At 38.2% G+C, this 19,668-nt stretch overlaps 1 protein-coding gene across 2 annotated transcripts in view; it reads left to right on the forward strand.

The window, feature by feature from the left end:
• The window catches only part of TRPM7 (transient receptor potential cation channel subfamily M member 7), a 72,718-nt gene that overhangs the window by 21,282 nt on the left and 31,768 nt on the right, over positions 1-19,668 (forward strand). For both annotated transcript variants that reach the window (XM_081169967.1, XM_081169968.1), the window contains exons 2-12: positions 6,427-6,506; positions 8,061-8,099; positions 9,038-9,236; positions 10,040-10,253; positions 11,317-11,441; positions 12,962-13,133; positions 15,555-15,729; positions 15,958-16,081; positions 17,079-17,151; positions 18,516-18,616; positions 19,331-19,465. In XM_081169967.1, the coding sequence (XP_081026093.1) occupies positions 6,427-6,506; positions 8,061-8,099; positions 9,038-9,236; positions 10,040-10,253; positions 11,317-11,441; positions 12,962-13,133; positions 15,555-15,729; positions 15,958-16,081; positions 17,079-17,151; positions 18,516-18,616; positions 19,331-19,465 (1,437 nt within the window). The remainder of the gene's footprint in view (positions 1-6,426; positions 6,507-8,060; positions 8,100-9,037; positions 9,237-10,039; positions 10,254-11,316; positions 11,442-12,961; positions 13,134-15,554; positions 15,730-15,957; positions 16,082-17,078; positions 17,152-18,515; positions 18,617-19,330; positions 19,466-19,668) is intronic.

The raw sequence follows: 19,668 nt of genomic DNA on the forward strand, positions 1-19,668 counted from the left end.
ATCTGGCCAGACATAGATGTGAGGGGTGAGAAGAATCACTCAAACACATCCTTGTGTGTAAATAAAAAGCTTACTGTCAGGATGGAATACTTAATTGATACTGTATCAGTTTTGGATTATTAACTCATTGTGTACTTTTAGCTAGCTGTTTATGGGTAATGGTTCTGGGGTAAACTTGCCAGACCTGCTGTTTCAGCTAACCACAGGAAATAATGGGACAGGCCAATGAAAATTTTCGGGGGGGGGGGTATAGTTATAAAAATAAGCTGACTTATTATTGTCAATTTTGTGAAAAAAGTTTAACTGTCATTCCCCCTGCCTCTTATTGTGCTTCGGAACGTCTCAGATCTTACTGTTTGGAGAAGAGCTTTAAATATAGCATGCTGCATGAGCTGGCTAGCTAGTCCTTCTTTGTCCTGTTTAAGACTTAGCAATTATAGAAATAGGTAACTTTAAAATTGCAATGAGCAAGGGAGTGAGACGTCTGTTGGGGTTTGTTGGAGTCTAAATGTTTAAACAATTCTAGGAAAAAATAAAACGTACCTTTATCCTTCCATCGTTTTTTGTATTACAAAATGAAGTAAAGCTGTTTTAAAAACAGGACCAATCTTCAATACTCCTTCTAAAGGTGTCTGTTTAAGTTTTAAATAAAACTGGGATTTTCTTAGGAAACATACTCCTAAAAACGTAAGTTATTCATGGGAAGCTTGTACATGCAACCTTTCATAAGATAACCTCTCAGATAAGATCTCCTGTATTAAGGGGTATCTCAAAAAGTGAAGTAGATTTTATATTAGAGAGTTCTTTTGCAGCTGAATTTGAACTATGAAGCAGCATTCATTCATTCCTTTTGCCATTGCAGAATAGGAGTTTAGAGGTAGTGATTTGAATTCAGAAATAGAGGTGCATAAATGAAGGAAATATCCACTTGCACCAAGACTGGTATCTCAAAAGTTTGCCAATTCCTAATCCTTGCTGTAGCAGCCACCAGCACATGTTATGCTGTTCTATATGGTCCCAGCCCCAAACCTCTCTATGTTGCTTTTTGGGGAGGATGCACAATGAGGTAGAAAAACTATTCTGTGAGCAGAACTCTTCTCATGACCATTGGGACCCAAGCCAATAATGCATAAGCTTAGTTCACGTATAATTCTAAGCCAAACCTTAGCTTTATGGTTAGCTAGGCTTAATGTGGACTGGGGTTCCCTATTAACCACAAAGCTTGTTTCAGAACTCTGGTTAAAAGCAGTTCATGTGCCCTGACATAACCGAGTCAGTTGCTACAGTAGATTTTACACTGATATATGATACATAGATTCTGTTTTCAGAAGAATACCTTTCTGGAGAAAGGTGCACTTTGAATCAGGAGCACAACACACCGGGAGAAATATGCCTGATAAACATAATGCATTCTTGAGGCATCCTCATAGGTGTTTTAGGTGTGCCTTTTTATATATTATTCAGATCTAGTTGAGAACAAAAGTAACTTGCAATCAGTGTTGTAAATTTATGTATGGACAGGAAAGAAAGAAAGAAAGAGAGAAAGGCAGCTGGCAGACTAATTTGTATGTGTGAACTTGGTGTGCTATAATGTCTACCCCAGGTGCACAATTTCTAAAATGAGATTCATTGGCTGGAAGTGATGATAGGAAGATAAGGAGAGCTATGCTTGGAATTTTGGCCTTCCAGCTATTGCTCTTGTACTGTGAGGTGTTACAGTCAACTAGGCATGGGTCACAGCTTAGTCCCATGATCACCATGTGCTTGGTTAATAAAAGTATTTCTTTCAAGTGAGCAATTTATTATAAATAGTGGAAATTTGTGGATTTATAGTAAATGCTTAGTAACAGTCTGTTGTAGAGATCTGTATATCACGATAACTTTTGTAGTTTGTTTTAAAACACTGCAGGCAGAGCTGTTACATATTGTCATGCCATAGTAAGCTTTAAATTAAGAAGTAGATAGGTAGCCGTGTTGGTCTGCCATAGTCAAAATAAAAAAATTCCTTCCAGTAGCCCCTTAAAGACCAACTAAGTTAGTTCTTGGTATGAGCTTTCGTGTGCATGCACACTTCTTCAGATATCTGAAGAAGTGTGCATGCACACGAAAGCTCATACCAAGAACTAACTTAGTTGGTCTTTAAGGTGCTACTGGAAGGAATTTTTTTATTTTAAATTAAGAAAATTAACAAAAGATTGTGTCACACCTGCGTTGCAGTGCTTTGTATTTTAAATTTCTGTTTTAGATGTACGTACTGGTTGGGTTTGGGATATATGTTTTTTGCCTATAGTACACATAGGAAACAAAGTTAAAACAAATTTTTTATGTCCATATCATGTTTATGCATGTGCATTCCCCCCCCATGAGTAAATAGCTTTAATATACTGGGAATATTTTCTAGCATGTTTGGGATCTGTACATTCACATCATACTTTTTAAGGTGCAAGTTGGTGTGGAACTGGAGTAATTTACTGTTGTGTGTCTGAAATACAGTATATGATTGAGACTCAGCTGCAAAGTGTCTGCTCAGTCTGTGTTTTTATACAAGCCCAATTTCAATCCCGCAATGCACCCCTAAACCCTTTTCCCTCTGGGTTTCTGAACAACGACCTCTGAGGTCACAATCCTGTTAATTGGCACAAGAAACCAGGGGTGTGTGGGGAGAAATTGGAAGGAGCTGTTGCATTCAGAGGAACTGGTGAATACAGATGTTGTACTGCAGTGCTTTGTAGATTCTGGATTGCAGGGTCAATGGAACCTAAATTCACATAAACATGACATTCCGTCAGTGAACTCAGTCTCCTCCCCATTGGGAGGAGAAGAATTGGGAAGGCAGTGTGAGCTTGAGGCCTGATCCTGTCTTGTCATGTGTAGAGGTTTGGGTGGGGCTCTGTGTGGATGGAAATTAGTGCCTCACCCCTGCTTTGAATCCGTGGTGAGAAAAGGAAGTCCAGATAGTGTTTAGTTTCTTTTGCAATACTTTGGGCCCTTGTTTTCCTGCAATCACAGATTCTGTTCATGGGTTCAGGGGAGTAATAAGTTCTCTTTTGCGCTTGATGAAGGGTGGTATGGGGATCAGTAATGCTGGCCACAGCCTTCAATGGCACTTACCAAATAAGTACATCAAAGATTTACTTACTCAGTGGGATTTATTTCTGCATAAACATAATAGGATTTCACTGACTCCAGGAGGAGAGAGAAACTACTTTGCCCAGTGATGCCCCTTTGGTTCTTTCTCTTAAGCATAATCTGGCTACTAGAAACCTCTTGCAGTTACTTCTGCTTCTGTTACTGAATTGCCCACTGTTTCACTACATGTATATAGCCGTAGTCATTGCTGCTCTTCTAACACACAAAAGCAGTGTGCCATCACACAACAGTGCTTTAATATGTGCCACTCAAATTAGGTGGACTTTGTTACAGAAATTGGAAAGGGCAGTAGACTTATGGGAATAGCTTCCCCTAAATGCTTCTGGATCAAACATCTACTCAGATTGCACGATTCAATTATTGTCCTACTGCATGGGTGGGCTCTAGCTGGCTAGCCAGCCATGACAAATCTTCAGTTGCTGTTCTTGGCAGCCACTTTACAGACTCATTAAGTGTCTACCATGATTCATGAATAGTGAATATTTTGGAATGGTTGTACAGATGTACCTCGGGTTAAGTACTTAATTCGTTCTGGAGGTCCGTACTTAACCTGAAACTGTTATTAACCTGAAGCACCACTTTAGCTAATGGGGCCTCCTGCTGCTGCCACGCTGCCGGAGCACGATTTCTGTTCTCATCCTGAAGCAAAGTTCTTAACCTGAAGCACTATTTCTGGGTTAGCAGAGTCTGTAACCTGAAGCATATGTAACCTGAGGTACCACTGTATATTAAATATTCAAACACGGATCACCAGAACATAATACTTTGGTTAAATATGGCAGAATGTGCATATTAATTTTGATGGATTCTGAAGAATCCCATTTTCTCTTACAGAAGGCTTTTAAATTTCTAAAAGTTTTGGAGGAGGATAGAATACTTGCTTAGAGGGAAAACACCTGAAAACATTCACTTTATTCAAATGTGATAATAGGATGGTACCTGTAATGCTATGTTGAATTATTTTAAGGGCTGATCTCATCCAGCACTTTAGCAGCATATAACCTGTCATCTGCAAAACCTTAAATTAAAGTGAACTGAGCGGTATAAGATTGCTTCTCAAAGGAGACTGCTAGTAGTTGTTCACCATGAATTTCTGCAAAGAAAAAATAAGATGGACCTTGTATCTTGAGCAGGTACTTTTTAAAAAATAGCTAACTGGTTTTTAAAATTTTAACATTTAAGCTTAATACAGTTTAAACAAATAAGGTGCCTTTACATAGAACAAAACAATAATAATAAGGGATACAGTTTTATAGACCTTTGTTAGCTTAGTTTGAAATATCAGAAATTGTGCTTAGTATTTAAATCTACTATTCTAAATAAATTAACTACTGTATTTATTTTAAGGACTAATACAAGCATATCTTCAATTGCTGATCTACCAAATGTTCTCTACTATTGTATTACATTACGTCTTACTTTAAATGAATTGAAGGCACTGAAGTCCATTTAATGCTTATACTTTTGTTTGCCACCTTCAAATGCTTGAAGTCAGCAGGCATGTATCTATAAAGATACTGTAGTTTGAAAAGTCTTTCTTACCATTAACACTATGGTATATACTTACTACTTGTCTTGTATTACCTTATTAACAATATCTTGCTTTGAAAGTTTGGTAGAAGAGAAAGGAACCTATCCAAAGCATAGATCAAAAAGACAAGCATAGATATGAAGAATAAGGTTCTTGAATAAAACTGCAGTGTTACTGGCTTGAAACCAGTTGTAGCATTACTTGGCTCCAAAAACTTCTCATGGAAGACTTGTTTTACATCTTGTGTTGGAGTATGGAGGGGCATGAAACTAAATCCACAGATTTTCTTTTGCATGTGCAAGAGCTTATAGAAGCAGAATAATGAGAACTGTTCTAGAGCTTGCTTATTATAATATTGGACGAACTCTTATAATTCATTTGGTTGTACAGCTGTTCATTATACACTCATCAGTGCAAGACTTTCAGGGCAGCTTTTATCTACCCTGATGTAAAGCTGAGAAATTCAATGATGCAGATTATTATTATTATTATTTATTTTAAATTGCAGATCAAAACTTAGAGTAAGCTCAGGATATTTTATATGTGGGTTGGCATCCACATGTTTCTCTGTTCAAGGATTGGTGGCAACTCTAAAATAGATATTTGTGGACCTTATTCTTTGATAGATATTCCAAAAACAATTTTTTCGTATGGTTATAGCAGCTAAATAGTGTGTGTTTGTTGTCCTTGTGTTTATTCCAACTTATAATCAGCTTAATCAAAACTATTTGTTTATACATTTTATGGGGGTGTTGTCTAGAGTTAATGCTGTAATCCTGTACTCACTCGCATAGGATATTGAAAGAGATTAATGGAACATGCATTTCATAGAGGATTTGAAAGCAAATAAGTTCTTTCTTTAAACAAATGTATAAATGTGGAATAATTTTGAAGTGCTGTCCTTAGCAACTTTAGCACTAGGTTCTTCACAGTATACCAGTGGGATGTGTACTGCCCTTTTATGTTTGTTGTCCTAATATTCATATTATGTATTATCACTGAAAAGATTTAGTCTGAAAATTCAAAATGAATAATATTTTCAAGAATACTTACTGAATATTTATTGGAAAGCTGTACAATTGCACCTTTTCTTTCTGAAGTAAAGCTTAGCCATTTATGTATATTATAAATCCTTTGCTTGCGGGCAGTGTCCCAAACAATTCAGTAGACTTCTTCCAAAATAAAGAAATTATGCCAGTTTCCTCATGAAAGCACTCACACCTGGAGGTTCAATTACTTTATCACTAGGCTGGGAGAATCTTTGATAAACTCATCTCAGTTCTTTGCCTCTCCTCTACAATGAGATTGTCCTTTTATCGTATCTTTCATGGAGGAGTCCCTTATATCTCACAGCTGTAGTTGTAAAGTTGGTGAGTTCTGTAATCAAAGCAAGCAGAGCTCTCCTCTCACACTTCTTATGAATAAACCCGGCTTCAAAACCTTATAGCAGTTTAACACTATAAGAGAGCAATGAATTAATTAACATTTTGGCTGTGCAGGTATTGCCATAACAAACATGAAAAGGTGGTTTGATGGGGCTTGATTTCTGTTACCCCAAAGACAGGCCTGCATAATGGATAGAATCTGTGTATGTTTGAAAATATATTGGAGGGGGGGAAAGGAGTCAGGGAGGCGTTGTTTACTGTTAAACATGGGTGGTAGATCCCATGAGAAAAAGCTCTCTGCAGTACTGTATAATATCTGACATTGTTTTTGCATGATCCTGAAAATTCCTTGCTTTACAGTCCCAGAAATCTTGGATAGAAAATACTTTCAACAAACGGGAATGTGTCTACATTATACCAAGTTCAAAGGATCCTCACAGGTAAACTAAAAACGATGGAAGCGGAAGGTTTAACTTTCAAGTATAAATTATGTGCTGTGACCATAAGGATCGTGCTCAGAAAATGAATGTTCTGCTCACTTCTCTCCAGTGCAGCCCCCTGCACCTGCCTCAAGCTTCTCTTGAGGAATTGGGGAAAACTTGAGCAGAGGAATCTGCAGATGATTTTTGGGAGGTGCAAGGGACTGCAGTGGAAAGAGGACTGGAGGAGCTGACCTTCAGTTTGTTCTGAATTCAGTACAAATTCTGAGTAAAAGTAAAATTTAGCTTTTAAAGTTTTGTTATAATTGAACAGGAGATAGCTAACATTTGTTTTTGATTGTGAAATATGTTGAAATATATATTTTGCATTCTTTGAAGCCAAAGGACCCTGCACAAGTTTCGCTTTGATCAAACTGAAACACATGAAAAATCTGTTGATATCAAGAACATAAACCGGGAAGCTGTTTTGTGTTTTTTAATTGATATACAAATATAACAAAACTAAGAAAACAACAATAACAATACTTCCGACCCACCCTTGTTAATTTGGGACATTTCCCAAATAACAAACCATTTTGTTTTCTTCATTTGTAGCACATATCCCATCTGGCATGACTATGCTCAGTTGTCTGCTGCCTTACATATATTTTACTGCTGTGGCTGATCTCTGTGTTAAGCAGACCTGGGGTTAAACATAAATTTTTCAAAAATGCATTTCAACACAGTGCAATTTGATGTATCTTCTGAAAGTGCCATTGATATTTTTAACACTGAGCGCTAGATTGCAGGTTCAAACAACTGGAATCTAGTTATTCTTTTCCCAGGGTTTATAATTATCTCTGGGCATTCTTAGTGGCAGCAGTCCCTTCCAAGGGAAATCAGACTCTCCCTCTGTTTACCTGCATTTTGGAAATGCATAAATACTTTTTTAAAAAACAAAACAAAAAGCAGGCTTTTGGCTAGTAGTTTTATGAAGATTTTATGCTGTTGTTTGTAACTCTTTTCTGCAGTAAGTTATTGTGGTTTATGCACTTACATTATTGTGAGCTGCCCTGAGCTCCCTTTGGGGAAGAAGGGCAGGTTATAAATTAAAAATAATGAATAATCATAACTAAAAACGTATTCAACATATTTTAGAAATTATTTTTAATTTTTTCATAGCTGTCAAAAGATCTCCAAGTATTGCGGGATTTATCCCAACAGTGAATTTCTGTAGACAGTAAAATCTTGCACTTTATCATATGTGCATCATATCTGTATTCCGTTCTATGTAACATTACAATGATATATCTTGCGTACAACTATGAGCAGTCATTTTTCTATTATTCTCTACACCACCTTCATGCAAACAAAATTGCCCTCATAATCAGTTACAGTGCTTTCTTCTAAAGAGGCATATCCCAAAATACATGACAGGACAGTAAATAATTTGTGGTGTGAATTACAGAAAGTAATGACAAATATATTAAGAATGATCTCGGTCATATTTAGTTATAAATTGGATTTAATAAAAATACAGGAAAAATTCTAACTTTATTGTATTCTTAATCATAGATGCCTTCCAGGATGTCAGATTTGTCAGCAACTTGTCAGGTATGATTATGTAAGATGAAGCAATTATGTATCTCTTTTGAAAATACTGTTTTAATTATTTGACATAAGTAAAACATCAGAAAGCTGATGGTTCTGTAATTTATTTAGAAATGACTGGAAGCAAAAGACAAGTAAAAATGTAAAGAAGATTTAATTAAAACATGGAAGGATGTGGGTAGACAAGGGAAACTGGATATAGGTAGACCTTTCACCAGTGCTGGTAGTGAAAGGTATGTTGACCCTTAGTCATGGCATTCTAGTTCTTTTGTGCTTTATATTTTCTACATTACTATTATAAGTCATCCTATATACCTTTGCTCTGACTTTTCTTATGTGAACTGCTTTCTTATGTGAACTCAGATAATGTCAAAGCCTTCCAGCGACTAGGAAACACACACAAAAATATGACCAAACATTGTTTCCCCCATTCTGCCCCTCTCCCCCTGAAACAGAAGATTAATGTATAAGATTTGCAACAAGCCTATGTGCAAAGTCAGTGGTGCCAGTAATCAGAGTCTTCTTTTGAATACCATATTTTGATAAAATTGTCCACATCAAATGTGCTGTTCAAGGTATGCACACTTTTTGTCAGTTTTTCAGATAAGACATTTGTCCATACATTCTGTTGCTCTTTCCAGTGTGTGAAAACGTGTGAAAAGTGATGAGTTCCTTGTAAAGTAAATTGAGTTGATCTTCTATTTTTCTATGCTCTGGCAATATTTAAAGGATTTAAAGACAACTGGTTAAGAAATTTTGCCAGAATCGTGCAAATCAGCCTGGATAGTTACTTTTAAAAAAACAACTAAGTGCACAAAACTATTAATAGGTATTTTCATCCTAAATCAATGCATATCCAGTACTGTGAGAATGGACAACAGCTTATGCAATTACCTCTTGTGTGTTTCCCCAATTCCGCAAATTGCGATGAATATCTGCAGGTGCTGTTGTGGTCGCTTGGTCCGCCAACATGCTTGCTTTACTGCCAGCCTTGCCATGAAATATTCAGATGTGAAACTGGGTGAAAATTTTAATCAGGAGGTAGAAGAGTGGTCTGTAGAAAAACATACTGAGCAGAGTTCCACAGATGCTTATGGTATCATAAACTTTCAAGGAGGCTCTCATTCGTATCGAGCTAAGGTCAGTATCAAATGTTCCATATATTGCTTAATGGTAGAGTGGAATAATATTGAAATGAATTTACAAGTGAATATGAAAACATATATCTAAACATGAAGCTAGTAGCATGTAAAGAGATGAGTGAAGTCAAGATTTCATATGACTTATTTGCACTTTACATTTTAAATTTATGTTTGTGTCCCCCACCCCAAATTGAAGTAATTAGTACATTCTATTATTGTTATTGTTATTATTAATATTATTATTACAATTTTCACACCACCTTTCATCCAAACACAAAAATACATAACATAAATTTTAAATTAATAAGTTACAGAAAACAAGTTACAGATAGATTATTGAGGTTGCAAAGTTGTTATATCAGTCACATCTTTTAAAACACAATAAAAAGAGAACATTTGAGTTACCTGTGCTATACTGCTTGATTATTTTTTATGGGAAGATCAAACCAATTAACACACAAATAGCTTAATGTTAATTGGAGTTAAATAATATTGACTAAGACACAAAATATTAACAAAGTGTCTATGTTACAGTGTTCACTATGGAATCACCCTTTTGACACAATGTTCAATGCTTTTGCAGTGTTTACAAATAAAATAAATCATGTAGCGATTAGGTTTTTAAATATCATTATTGTGACATATTCAGAATCCTCTGGCAGTTCTCTAATTCCCATTAGAAATTTTCATGCATTTGGAATGACCTGTGAAATGCCTATTTACCCTTGCATAAGTATGGTTATAATTTCCTGAGTGCATTATTTTAAAAAAGGTTAACCCTTCCCAACTCTTTTTTGTTAGTATGTGCGGCTGTCATATGACACCAGACCTGAAGCCATCCTACAGCTTATGCTTAAAGAATGGCAGATGGAACTGCCCAAGCTTGTTGTTTCTGTTCATGGAGGGATGCAAAAATTTGAGCTTCATCCACGCATCAAACAGTTGCTTGGTAAAGGCCTTATTAAAGCTGCAGTGACAACAGGAGCCTGGATTATAACTGGAGGAGTGAATACAGGTGAAGTCTTGACTCTAAATATACTTTCCACTTCACATGCACTTGAGACACCTGGATATCATCTCTGTATGGCTATTTTGATGTCAAATTGGCATCAATATGATTGCAGTCTGCACGGCCATGTGGACAGCAGGCTTGGAATCATTAGGTGTCATGTTGGAAATGACATACATCCACATTGCCAGAAACTACCCCATATTTTCTACCAAGTGGAGCTGCTTATGCTACAGATTCACAAACTACTGAAGGTGGTACCCATAATTGGCCTGCAAACCTGTGCTCCAGCTCAAAAGTGTAGTAGTTGAAAAGGTGCCCTTCATGATGATCCGATTGATAATAGAATTTTGGATAAGCAAGCTATGATGCGACACATTGGAACTGTTTCATAAGACATGTCTTGTTTCAATCCTGCAAGCTTTTGAACTCGGGCATTGTTGAGGGTGTAAAATGCTTACTTTAAGAAGAAGAGTTTGGATTTGATATCCCGCCTTTCACTCCCTTTAAGGAGTCTCAAAGCGGCTAACATTCTCCTTTCCCTTCCTCCCCCACAACAAACACACTGTGAGGTGAGTGGGGCTGAGAGACTTCAGAGAAGTGTGACTGGCCCAAGGTCACCCAGCAGCTGCATGTGGAGGAGCGGGGAAGCGAACCCGGTTCCCCAGATTACGAGACTACCGCTCTTAACCACTACACCACACTGGCGTCGTGTGGGTTATAGAAGCACTTGCACACAGTGACATCATAGAGACACATTTTAGGCTCAGTTTCTTTTGGAGAGCCCGTTCACGTCACCAGGATTTGTTTGTAATAAGGAAGGCTCAAAACTTAACCTTAGTGTTTACACATTTTTACAAGTCTTTCTATAATACAGTAAACATCGGTCTTAAATGTATTTCAGTGCTAGTGTTATAACATTACTTTGCCTTCTAATATGAGAAAGTGGTTTTTGCTTTTTTGTTTTTTGCTAAAGCATGGTGTGAACTGAGCCATTGGGTTCAGTAGATATTTGCTGCAGGTAGAACATACGTTTAGTAACACTGCAATATTCTTTGATCCTGAACAGGAGTTGCAAAGCACGTTGGTGATGCCCTCAAGGAACATGCCTCTCGATCATCTCGAAAGATTTGCACTATTGGAATAGCTCCTTGGGGAGTAATTGAAAACAGAAATGACCTCGTTGGGAGAGATGTAAGTTTGCCCATTTATTATTGTTGTGCTCTCAACTGTTTATGAAAAGAAGAAAATTCGTAAGTACATTAAGGCTTTGATCAGAATTATTCAATTCATGAAGTAAGGTTGTGATGCGAATAGGAAACTCTTTTTGTGAAATGGATGTCACTTAGCCATCCCAGAACCATGTACACGCAGGTCCCGCTTTGTGAACACATGTTACATGAAAACTCAACTACCTAAACGTGAGGAAATTGTGCCCAAACCTAGCTATACAGCTGTACAAACTTATACAAACAGTTGGGTGTGTTCTGAAAGAATCTCAGTGAAATTAAAATAACAGCTTTAAAGAAAATCATTTAGTCCTCTTGTTTGTTTTTTGCTGGTTGGGGACAGCCGTTTTGGGTGCCATGTTCCCTGTTCCCTGTCTCCTCAGTTCAGTTCCAGCTGCATCTCCCTGCCAGCCAAACCATCTCTTCCCTTCCCTTCTCAGAGCCTCCCCTTAAACTTGTCTGCAGAGAAGCTTCTTGTGAGGGAGCAGCACTACGCAGCATCATATCTCAATGCTTAACAGCTGTTAAGTGGGAGGATCGGATCCTGCATGGTGCTTCTGCACGAGCAGTTTCCCTTGTGTGCAGAGAACTGTGATCTCCCCGCCAGCCACACCAGCTCTCTGCCTCGCCTCTTAAGTTTTTCTGCCTGTGCCTTCCTACCCTAGTGTAGTTCTTACAGTGCTGCTGCTTCATGAGCAGCTTATATGCACACAAGGGGAAGATTGGTCCTACATACTGTGAGGCAGGAAAAAAAGAAAGGAGAAGGGGAGAGCTGGGGGTGTGGGGTGGCGAAAATGCTGGGCTGAGGAAAGGAGCCAGAATGACTGTACACAGCCAGCAAAAAAACCAAGATGACTAAATGACTTTCTTTAAAGCTGTTACTGTATTTTATTTTTGCTGAGATCATTAAGGAAAGTAATTCTCTCAGAGGTGAGGGGGCGGTTATGAGCCATGGATTTTTTTGTCATTTCTTCTTGGTCAGGAAAACACTGGGGTTTTCCTTTTAGGAACAATTGAAATCAGTGGTTTGCTATGTGAATGCTCACCTAATGAACCAATTCTGGAGAGCAGATTGTGTTCGCAAAATGGGACCTGCATACAAAGGCATGCCAGAATCAATCTAGTCTACTTAAAAACAACCCTGTCTGGAAACTTTGAAAACCTCAGTCTTCCAATGAGATATTTTAGAGTAAAAACCATCTTGGCAATGATCTTTGGTTGCTTTTTCCTTGCCGTGTTCTTACCTCATTGTGATTTTAAAGAATAAAGAATCCCAATTATGAATAAGATTAACGTGTTGATACTTCCTGGTATTACAACTTGCTTTATATGGGAATGAAGCAGAAATCTGCAGCTGATGGATAAGCAGATTGTTGGCAATTGGCAAATGAAAAGGGAATTTTGAAGCCTGCCACACTTTTTTTTGGGGGGGGGGGATCAGGTTTGTATCCATGCAAAGGTCTTTTTGTTTTGTTTTATGTTTAGGTTGTTGCTCCATATCAAACCCTGCTGAATCCTTTGAGCAAACTTAACGTCTTGAATAATCTTCATTCCCATTTCATACTGGTGGATGATGGGACAGTTGGAAAATATGGAGCAGAAGTGAAACTACGAAGAGAACTGGAAAAAACAATTAACCTGCAAAGGATCCATGCACGTATGTGTGGACCATGATTAACTAATTATGTGGTGTTGGCCCTTTTTGTTCTATATGCAGTGCGGGGGTTGGAACTTAAGCTGGTAAAAAGTTGTCTTGACTTGCGTTATTTAGGAAGGGAGCTGGGATTGCAGGTTTCACTGCTTCCCCATATAGAAATGTAACTGCCACTAGAAAAATAGCAAGTCAAGGAGTGCTGATTTTCTCTTTACCGGGGCTTGGATTATTAAGGATAATTAAAAGAGGCACTCTCCACCCTGCCACTAGAAGTAGTACCTTCCAGGAAAAGCTTTACTACTTCATTTGATTCTCCTGGATGCATTTTTTTATTATTATGATTGACTTCCCATCATTCTGCATTGCCACTATCATGGTAGTTTAATGAAATCTAGAGTAATCCCAATATAACCAATGGTTAAAAACCAGTTAAAAACAGTAGAATAATGTAAGCATATAGTAGTAAGAAAATAATTTCAACCAATGTTTAGACTTGGGTAAATAAAAATATATATTTGCCTAGTGCTGAAAAAGGCATAATAGCACCAGATGGGACTCCTGAGAAGAATTCAGGAATTGGGGGTAAACATTGAAGGGGAGTAGGTGATCTTTTAGAAATCTGAGTTTTAAGATAAGATATGTTCCCTCTGGCTTGTTCTGGTCAGTGGTCTATCAGTGGTATTTTTGGCCAGTAGATTTTTTTCAGAAATTCTCAGAGGCAGGTCCCTGAACAATATGTTGCAGTAGTCTTAAGTTGGATATGACTCGGAAATGCATAATTGCTTAGGCCTAGGGGTAGGGCAATCTGTGACCTTCCAGATCCCATCAGCCCCAGCCAGCAAGGCCAATGGTCAAGACTGATGGCAGTTTAGTCCAGCAACATCTGGAGAACCGCAGGTTCACAATCTGTGGCCTAGGCTGTCTTTGCCCAAGAGGAGTCACAGCTGGTTTTCCAGCCTTAACTATTGAAAGGGGCTTCATGCCACAGATGCCATCAACATTGAGAGATGGGGCCAGATGTAACAATACCTGCAGCCTGTGAATCTGATCCTCTTGTCAGGAATACCGCCCCCCCATCCAATGCTTCACACACCAATATCTCTGCTTAAACTGTATTTCATTCCTTTTGAGATTGAATTCTCTAATCGGTTTCAGACATTACAAAGGTGCACAGTGAATAATAAGTGTGAGTGATTTGCACTTCTAGTCCTACTTGCACTCTATAACAACAGAAATTCTTCTCTCTTTGGGGGGGTGGCAAAAGTTATTGTGAGCATGCAACGCTTAGATCTGTGTGTGAATAACATAAGGAAACCCTGACCTTTTTGTACTAATCTGTGTTGCGTCAGTCACAGATTAGCTGCTAAGTATCATTTGTATAAACTGGCTTCTGGGGAATATAGTACATCTACTCCCAAAATGTTTTTAAAACCAATGATCCTGTTTTGACTAGGAGTTGGTAAAGAGAAGCTTTGTAGTGCTTCCGTATTCTGTATTTGTTGTAACTATGGGCTACATTTTTACTGTGTACAGTTATTATGTGTTTACAGTTTCTCTTCCATTTGTGTTTATGCTGACACAGTTGGCTGCAGTTTAATTAGGCCTTTGAAATGTGTAAACCACACTTTAGCCCTTGTGTATGATTAACAGTATTAAAATGTGTGCTACTCAGCCTCTTAAGTTGTTTGTGCAATAGAAGGAATAAGGTGAGTCTAATATTATGTTAGAAATTTTGAGCAGTATTTATGCTTACCGCTGCTGAGGAAGATTAGTTTTTGGTGAAGATTTGTATGCATAATTAAAATGTATTGCCCTTGAACTGCAGAGAATGACTTTTTTGTGTATTTTGTATTCACATTTTTAGTTCCCCAAAAGACCTTTCCAATGCCTTTACTTTGGTAGGGCTGCCAGACCTGAAGCATTTAGTTTCTGCCATGTGACTGTGTGTGCCTTCAAACCATCACCCTAGGCAAATGCTGAACAAATGTTTGATAAAGTGTGGTCAAATGTTCGATGAGTTCTTGGACTCATGGAGAGTTGCTGAATAAGATTTTGACGTGAACAGAGTGAGGAGCTTCAGTTCTTTGTATAGTCCATTGCCCCTTCCCATGACGAGTAGAAAAACTGTGCAAAACAGTCAAAACCATGAAATAAATTGTATAAAATAACAAATCCTGCAATTCTGCTTAATTTATACAGGCTGCATAATTGAGCTTTTCGTTGCAGGGCTTAGCTTAGCATTTTTAAAGAATAACACTTCTGTTCTAGATATACAAAGCCCTGTGGGTAGCTCCAGTTCTTTATAAACATTCTTTGAGTATAAGTCATTCTTTCTGAGTTGAGTTTTAATGAACTGTGCTGTGCTTATTCTGAAAAAGACATAATGAAAAAAGAACTGCATTTTTTTTTACCTCTTTTGTCTAGGAATTGGACAGGGTGTCCCTGTGGTTGCACTCATATTTGAAGGTGGCCCCAATGTTATCCTCACAGTTTTGGAATACCTTCAGGAAAACCCACCTGTGCCAGTGGTGGTTTGTGAAGGGACTGGCAGAGCTGCAGACATCCTAGCTTATGTATATAAACAAACAGAAGAGGGAGGGTAAGTCAGAACATTGGTCCATGTAGCCCAGTATTGTCTTCTCAAAGTAGCATCTGTCCAAGGTTTTTTCTCCGCCCCCCCTCTTGCTACTTGAGATCTTTTCAACTGGAGTTGCTGGGGATTAAACCTGAAACCTTGCCCTCTAACTCCTGAGTCGCAGCCCCTCCCCTTGAAGGGAAGAATACTTCACATGGTTGCGTGTTTCAATTGATTCTTGTTTCATCTCAGGAATATTCCTGATGGAGCAGAGCCTGAAGTCATTTCAACCATCAAAAAGACATTTAATTTTGGTCAGAGCGAGGCAGTTCATTTGTTCCAGACCTTGCTGGAGTGCATGAAAAAAAGAGAACTTGTGAGTAAATCTCTGCATAATATACCACGACAATAGGGTTGTGTAGCAACACTCTTTAGTATTGTACTTTTCAAAGTAAATGTTTGATTAATCACACCAGCTATGAAAAATTAAAATAGACCAGCCTTCCCCCATTCCTCCACACCTTCCTCCAGAGTCTGTCATCCTAGCACCAAGCTCCAAGGCCCCAACGGAGCAATGACAATAACTTAGTTGGATGCAGCCCCACATGTTGATGCTATGTTTGAGCTGAGCCTCGTTTCTTTCTTAAAAATATGTTTACGCTATCCTTTTTTCCATTGGGTTGATAATTGTTTTTTGTCTTTCAGTCAAGATCCAAAGATCTGTCCAAAGATCTGTGTTGTACCTGCAGATCTTAAATAAGTGTATTATCAAAACCAATGAAGGTTTTCGAAAACCAAACATAATGCCAATCCATTGTGTGATGATAACATACAGTGGTACCTCAGGTTACATACAATGGAGGGAATTGTTATATAAAAATTCAGACCTAACTGCAGGCTCATGCATTGGTTATATTTGAACCACTCCACTGCAAAATGAGCCCCGCAACGCATAGATGTCTTTGACTGGCCTTAACCGTCCAGGGGTCCTTTACCTTATCTTTACCTTAAATGCTTGTCAATGTGTGTAAATTTTAATTATATTGATGCGTTGTGAGGCACATGGCATTAACTTTTCTTTTAATTGGAATTTGCAAAGCTTTAAATGGTGGTATCTGAATTACATGTGTAATAGTAGTATATTAGTACAGTTGTTAACTGTAGAATAGTACTGCTGGTTATTAACTGCAGTTAATTATTCTGCAGTTTCCTTATATGGTTTTAGAATTCTGTATATACAACAGCAGATTATTTTAATGCATTTTCTTTAGTTTTGTTATGGTTTATGGCTAGACAAATGAACTGTTACAAATCAACTATATGTAAAGGAACTATTATGAGATTAACCCCCCCCCCTATAATTTTCAAAACAGATCACTGTGTTCCATATTGGATCTGATGAGCATCAAGATATTGATGTTGCAATCCTTACAGCGCTGCTAAAAGGTGAGTTTTTGACCTTAAAAGCATATCATAATTAAGCATGCACTGAATGTTTTTGGGGTGGGGACGATGGGCTTTCTGATTGGACTGATGGGAGTTGTAGTCATTCAGCATCCTTGGAGCACCAGGTTGGCTACCACTGGTTTGCATAGTGTCGTCTCATCCTACATAGCCATTTCAATATAGCTTTGTGATAACTTCATAAAACTCTTCCAAAGTGAGTGCATTGCTTTCTGGATCTGAATAGGCAAACACGTTCTCTCCTTTTCACAGTACCATCCAAAATATTACTGGGGAAGTTGTTGTGGTTGTTGTTGTTGTTATTATTATTCTTATTATTATTAATTTGATTTATATATCACCATTTATCAGAAGATCTCAGGGCGGTGTGCAACATTAAGAAGATATATTAATGAAGCATAATAAATAAAACAATACAAACCATAATAATAGACAGCATGATAATAAAATAATCATAACAACAGTCCTGCCTCACACACACATTTAACAGGCCGTAGATTATTTAATAGCTGAAGGAATGTTTTTGCCTGGCACCTAAAGACATGTAATGATGGTTGCCAGTGAGCCTCTCTGGGGAGAGTATTCCACAGATGGGAAGCCACCACAGAAAAGGCCTGTTCTTGTGTTGCCACCCTCTGAATCTCTCGGGAAGAGGAGGACATAGAGAAAGGCCTTGGTTGACAAGCAGGGTCCAGGTCAGGTAGCATGGTGAGAGGTTGTTCTTAAAGTATCAAGGTCCTGAGCGATTTAAGGCTTTATGGGTCAACACCAGCACTTTGAATTGGACCCAGAAACTGTCTGGCAGCCAGTGCAGTTGGGCCAGGATCAGTGTTATATGCCCAAAACTTCTTGTTCTGGTGAGCAGTCTGGCCACGGAACTTTGCACCAGCTGAAGAGGCAGCCCCACGTATTACTCATTGCAATAATCCAACCTAGTGGATTTGGCCACAGAAGTTAGACTATTCCTGTTCAGATAGAGGCATCTCTGGCCACCAGCCAAAGTTGACAGAAGGCACTCCACACCACGGGGTGTTACTTCCTTCTTCCTTCCTTACTTCCTTCACGGGGTGTTACTTCCCCTCCATCCAGTCTAGGGAGCTACCCACTAACAATTGACATAAGCTTTCACAAATTCTGCTCATTTCAGCTCCGCTTTAGTAATAATCCACAATCTGTAGCACTCTAAAAGAGGGCATATCTTTTTTCCAGCAGATAGGTTCTATTTTACCATGAATTGTATAGGCTATGCATTATTTCCCTAGCATAAGGTAAGGCCATGAAATCAGCTGAAAACAAGAGTTTTATGGTGAACAGGTTTGAATCTGTTTTCTGTGTTTGTTTTCTAGGCACAAATGCTTCTGCGTTTGACCAGCTTGTCCTTACACTTGCGTGGGACAGAGTTGACATTGCCAAAAATCATGTTTTTGTTTATGGACAGCAGTGGCTGGTATGTAGACATGGTGGTTCATAGCGGTGACTTATTAATAAGATGTTGAATTATTGTTAAGGAATCGTCTGTCAAAACCATAATGCTCTGGTGTAGACAGAAAGCTTCCTGATCACCTAATCATACAGTCTCAGACACTCTTTGCCTTTCCCTCTCCTGTGCAAATTGCCCCCTTTCCCTGTTTGGAGCAAATTATATTTTGCAGACAACTGTACTTAGTGCGAAGATGAGTACTAAGAGCATAATGTGAACCAGCAAGGTGCTCAACAATCACGTTGCAAGGTGATTGAGCAGGTGTGGTTGCCATGCAACTTCAGACACTCTTGGATCTCACTAGTAATTTAGGCCCATTTCAATCTGGTTTCTGATCTGGATTTGGCACTAACACTGCTTTCGTTGGGGAGAAGAACAAGGAAGTGCAACCCTGTTAGCTCTTCTGGATTTCTCTGTGCTGTTTGTTAAGATTAACAGTGGTATCCATTTAAACTAAGTGTCTGGGGGGGGGATCATGAGCATTTCACTGCAGATACAACTTTCAGACTTCAGTTGGCACAGAATAAAGTTCCTTGATGCAGAATTTGACTTCAATCTCTTAAGAGGTGTCCAGATGCATAAGGAACAAAACAACTGTCCAAAATATATAGTAGACTTTGGCATACTAGTTTTCTCAATTCTCATATTATTTCAATTTAAGGATTGTCTTTATTTCTTCAGGTTGGGTCTTTGGAACAAGCTATGTTAGATGCCCTTGTGATGGATAGAGTTGCCTTTGTGAAACTTCTTATTGAAAATGGAGTGAGCATGCACAAATTCCTTACAATTCCCAGACTGGAAGAACTTTACAACACTGTAAGTGGATATTAATTCTTATTTTTATTATTGTTATTAATTACACCCATTAGTTACTTTTTTGCCATGTCAACAGAGTGATTTGCAATATTTTAAAAGCAAGAAACCCCATATACATACATTAAAACCAACATTTTTAAAAAACTACAATGAAATATCCCACCCACATGAAAAGGCAATAGATAATTAAAAGCCAAGTGCCC

The sequence above is a fragment of the Podarcis bocagei genome (assembly GCF_964188305.1).
Source record: "Podarcis bocagei genome assembly, chromosome: 14".
NCBI lineage: Eukaryota > Metazoa > Chordata > Lepidosauria > Squamata > Lacertidae > Podarcis > Podarcis bocagei.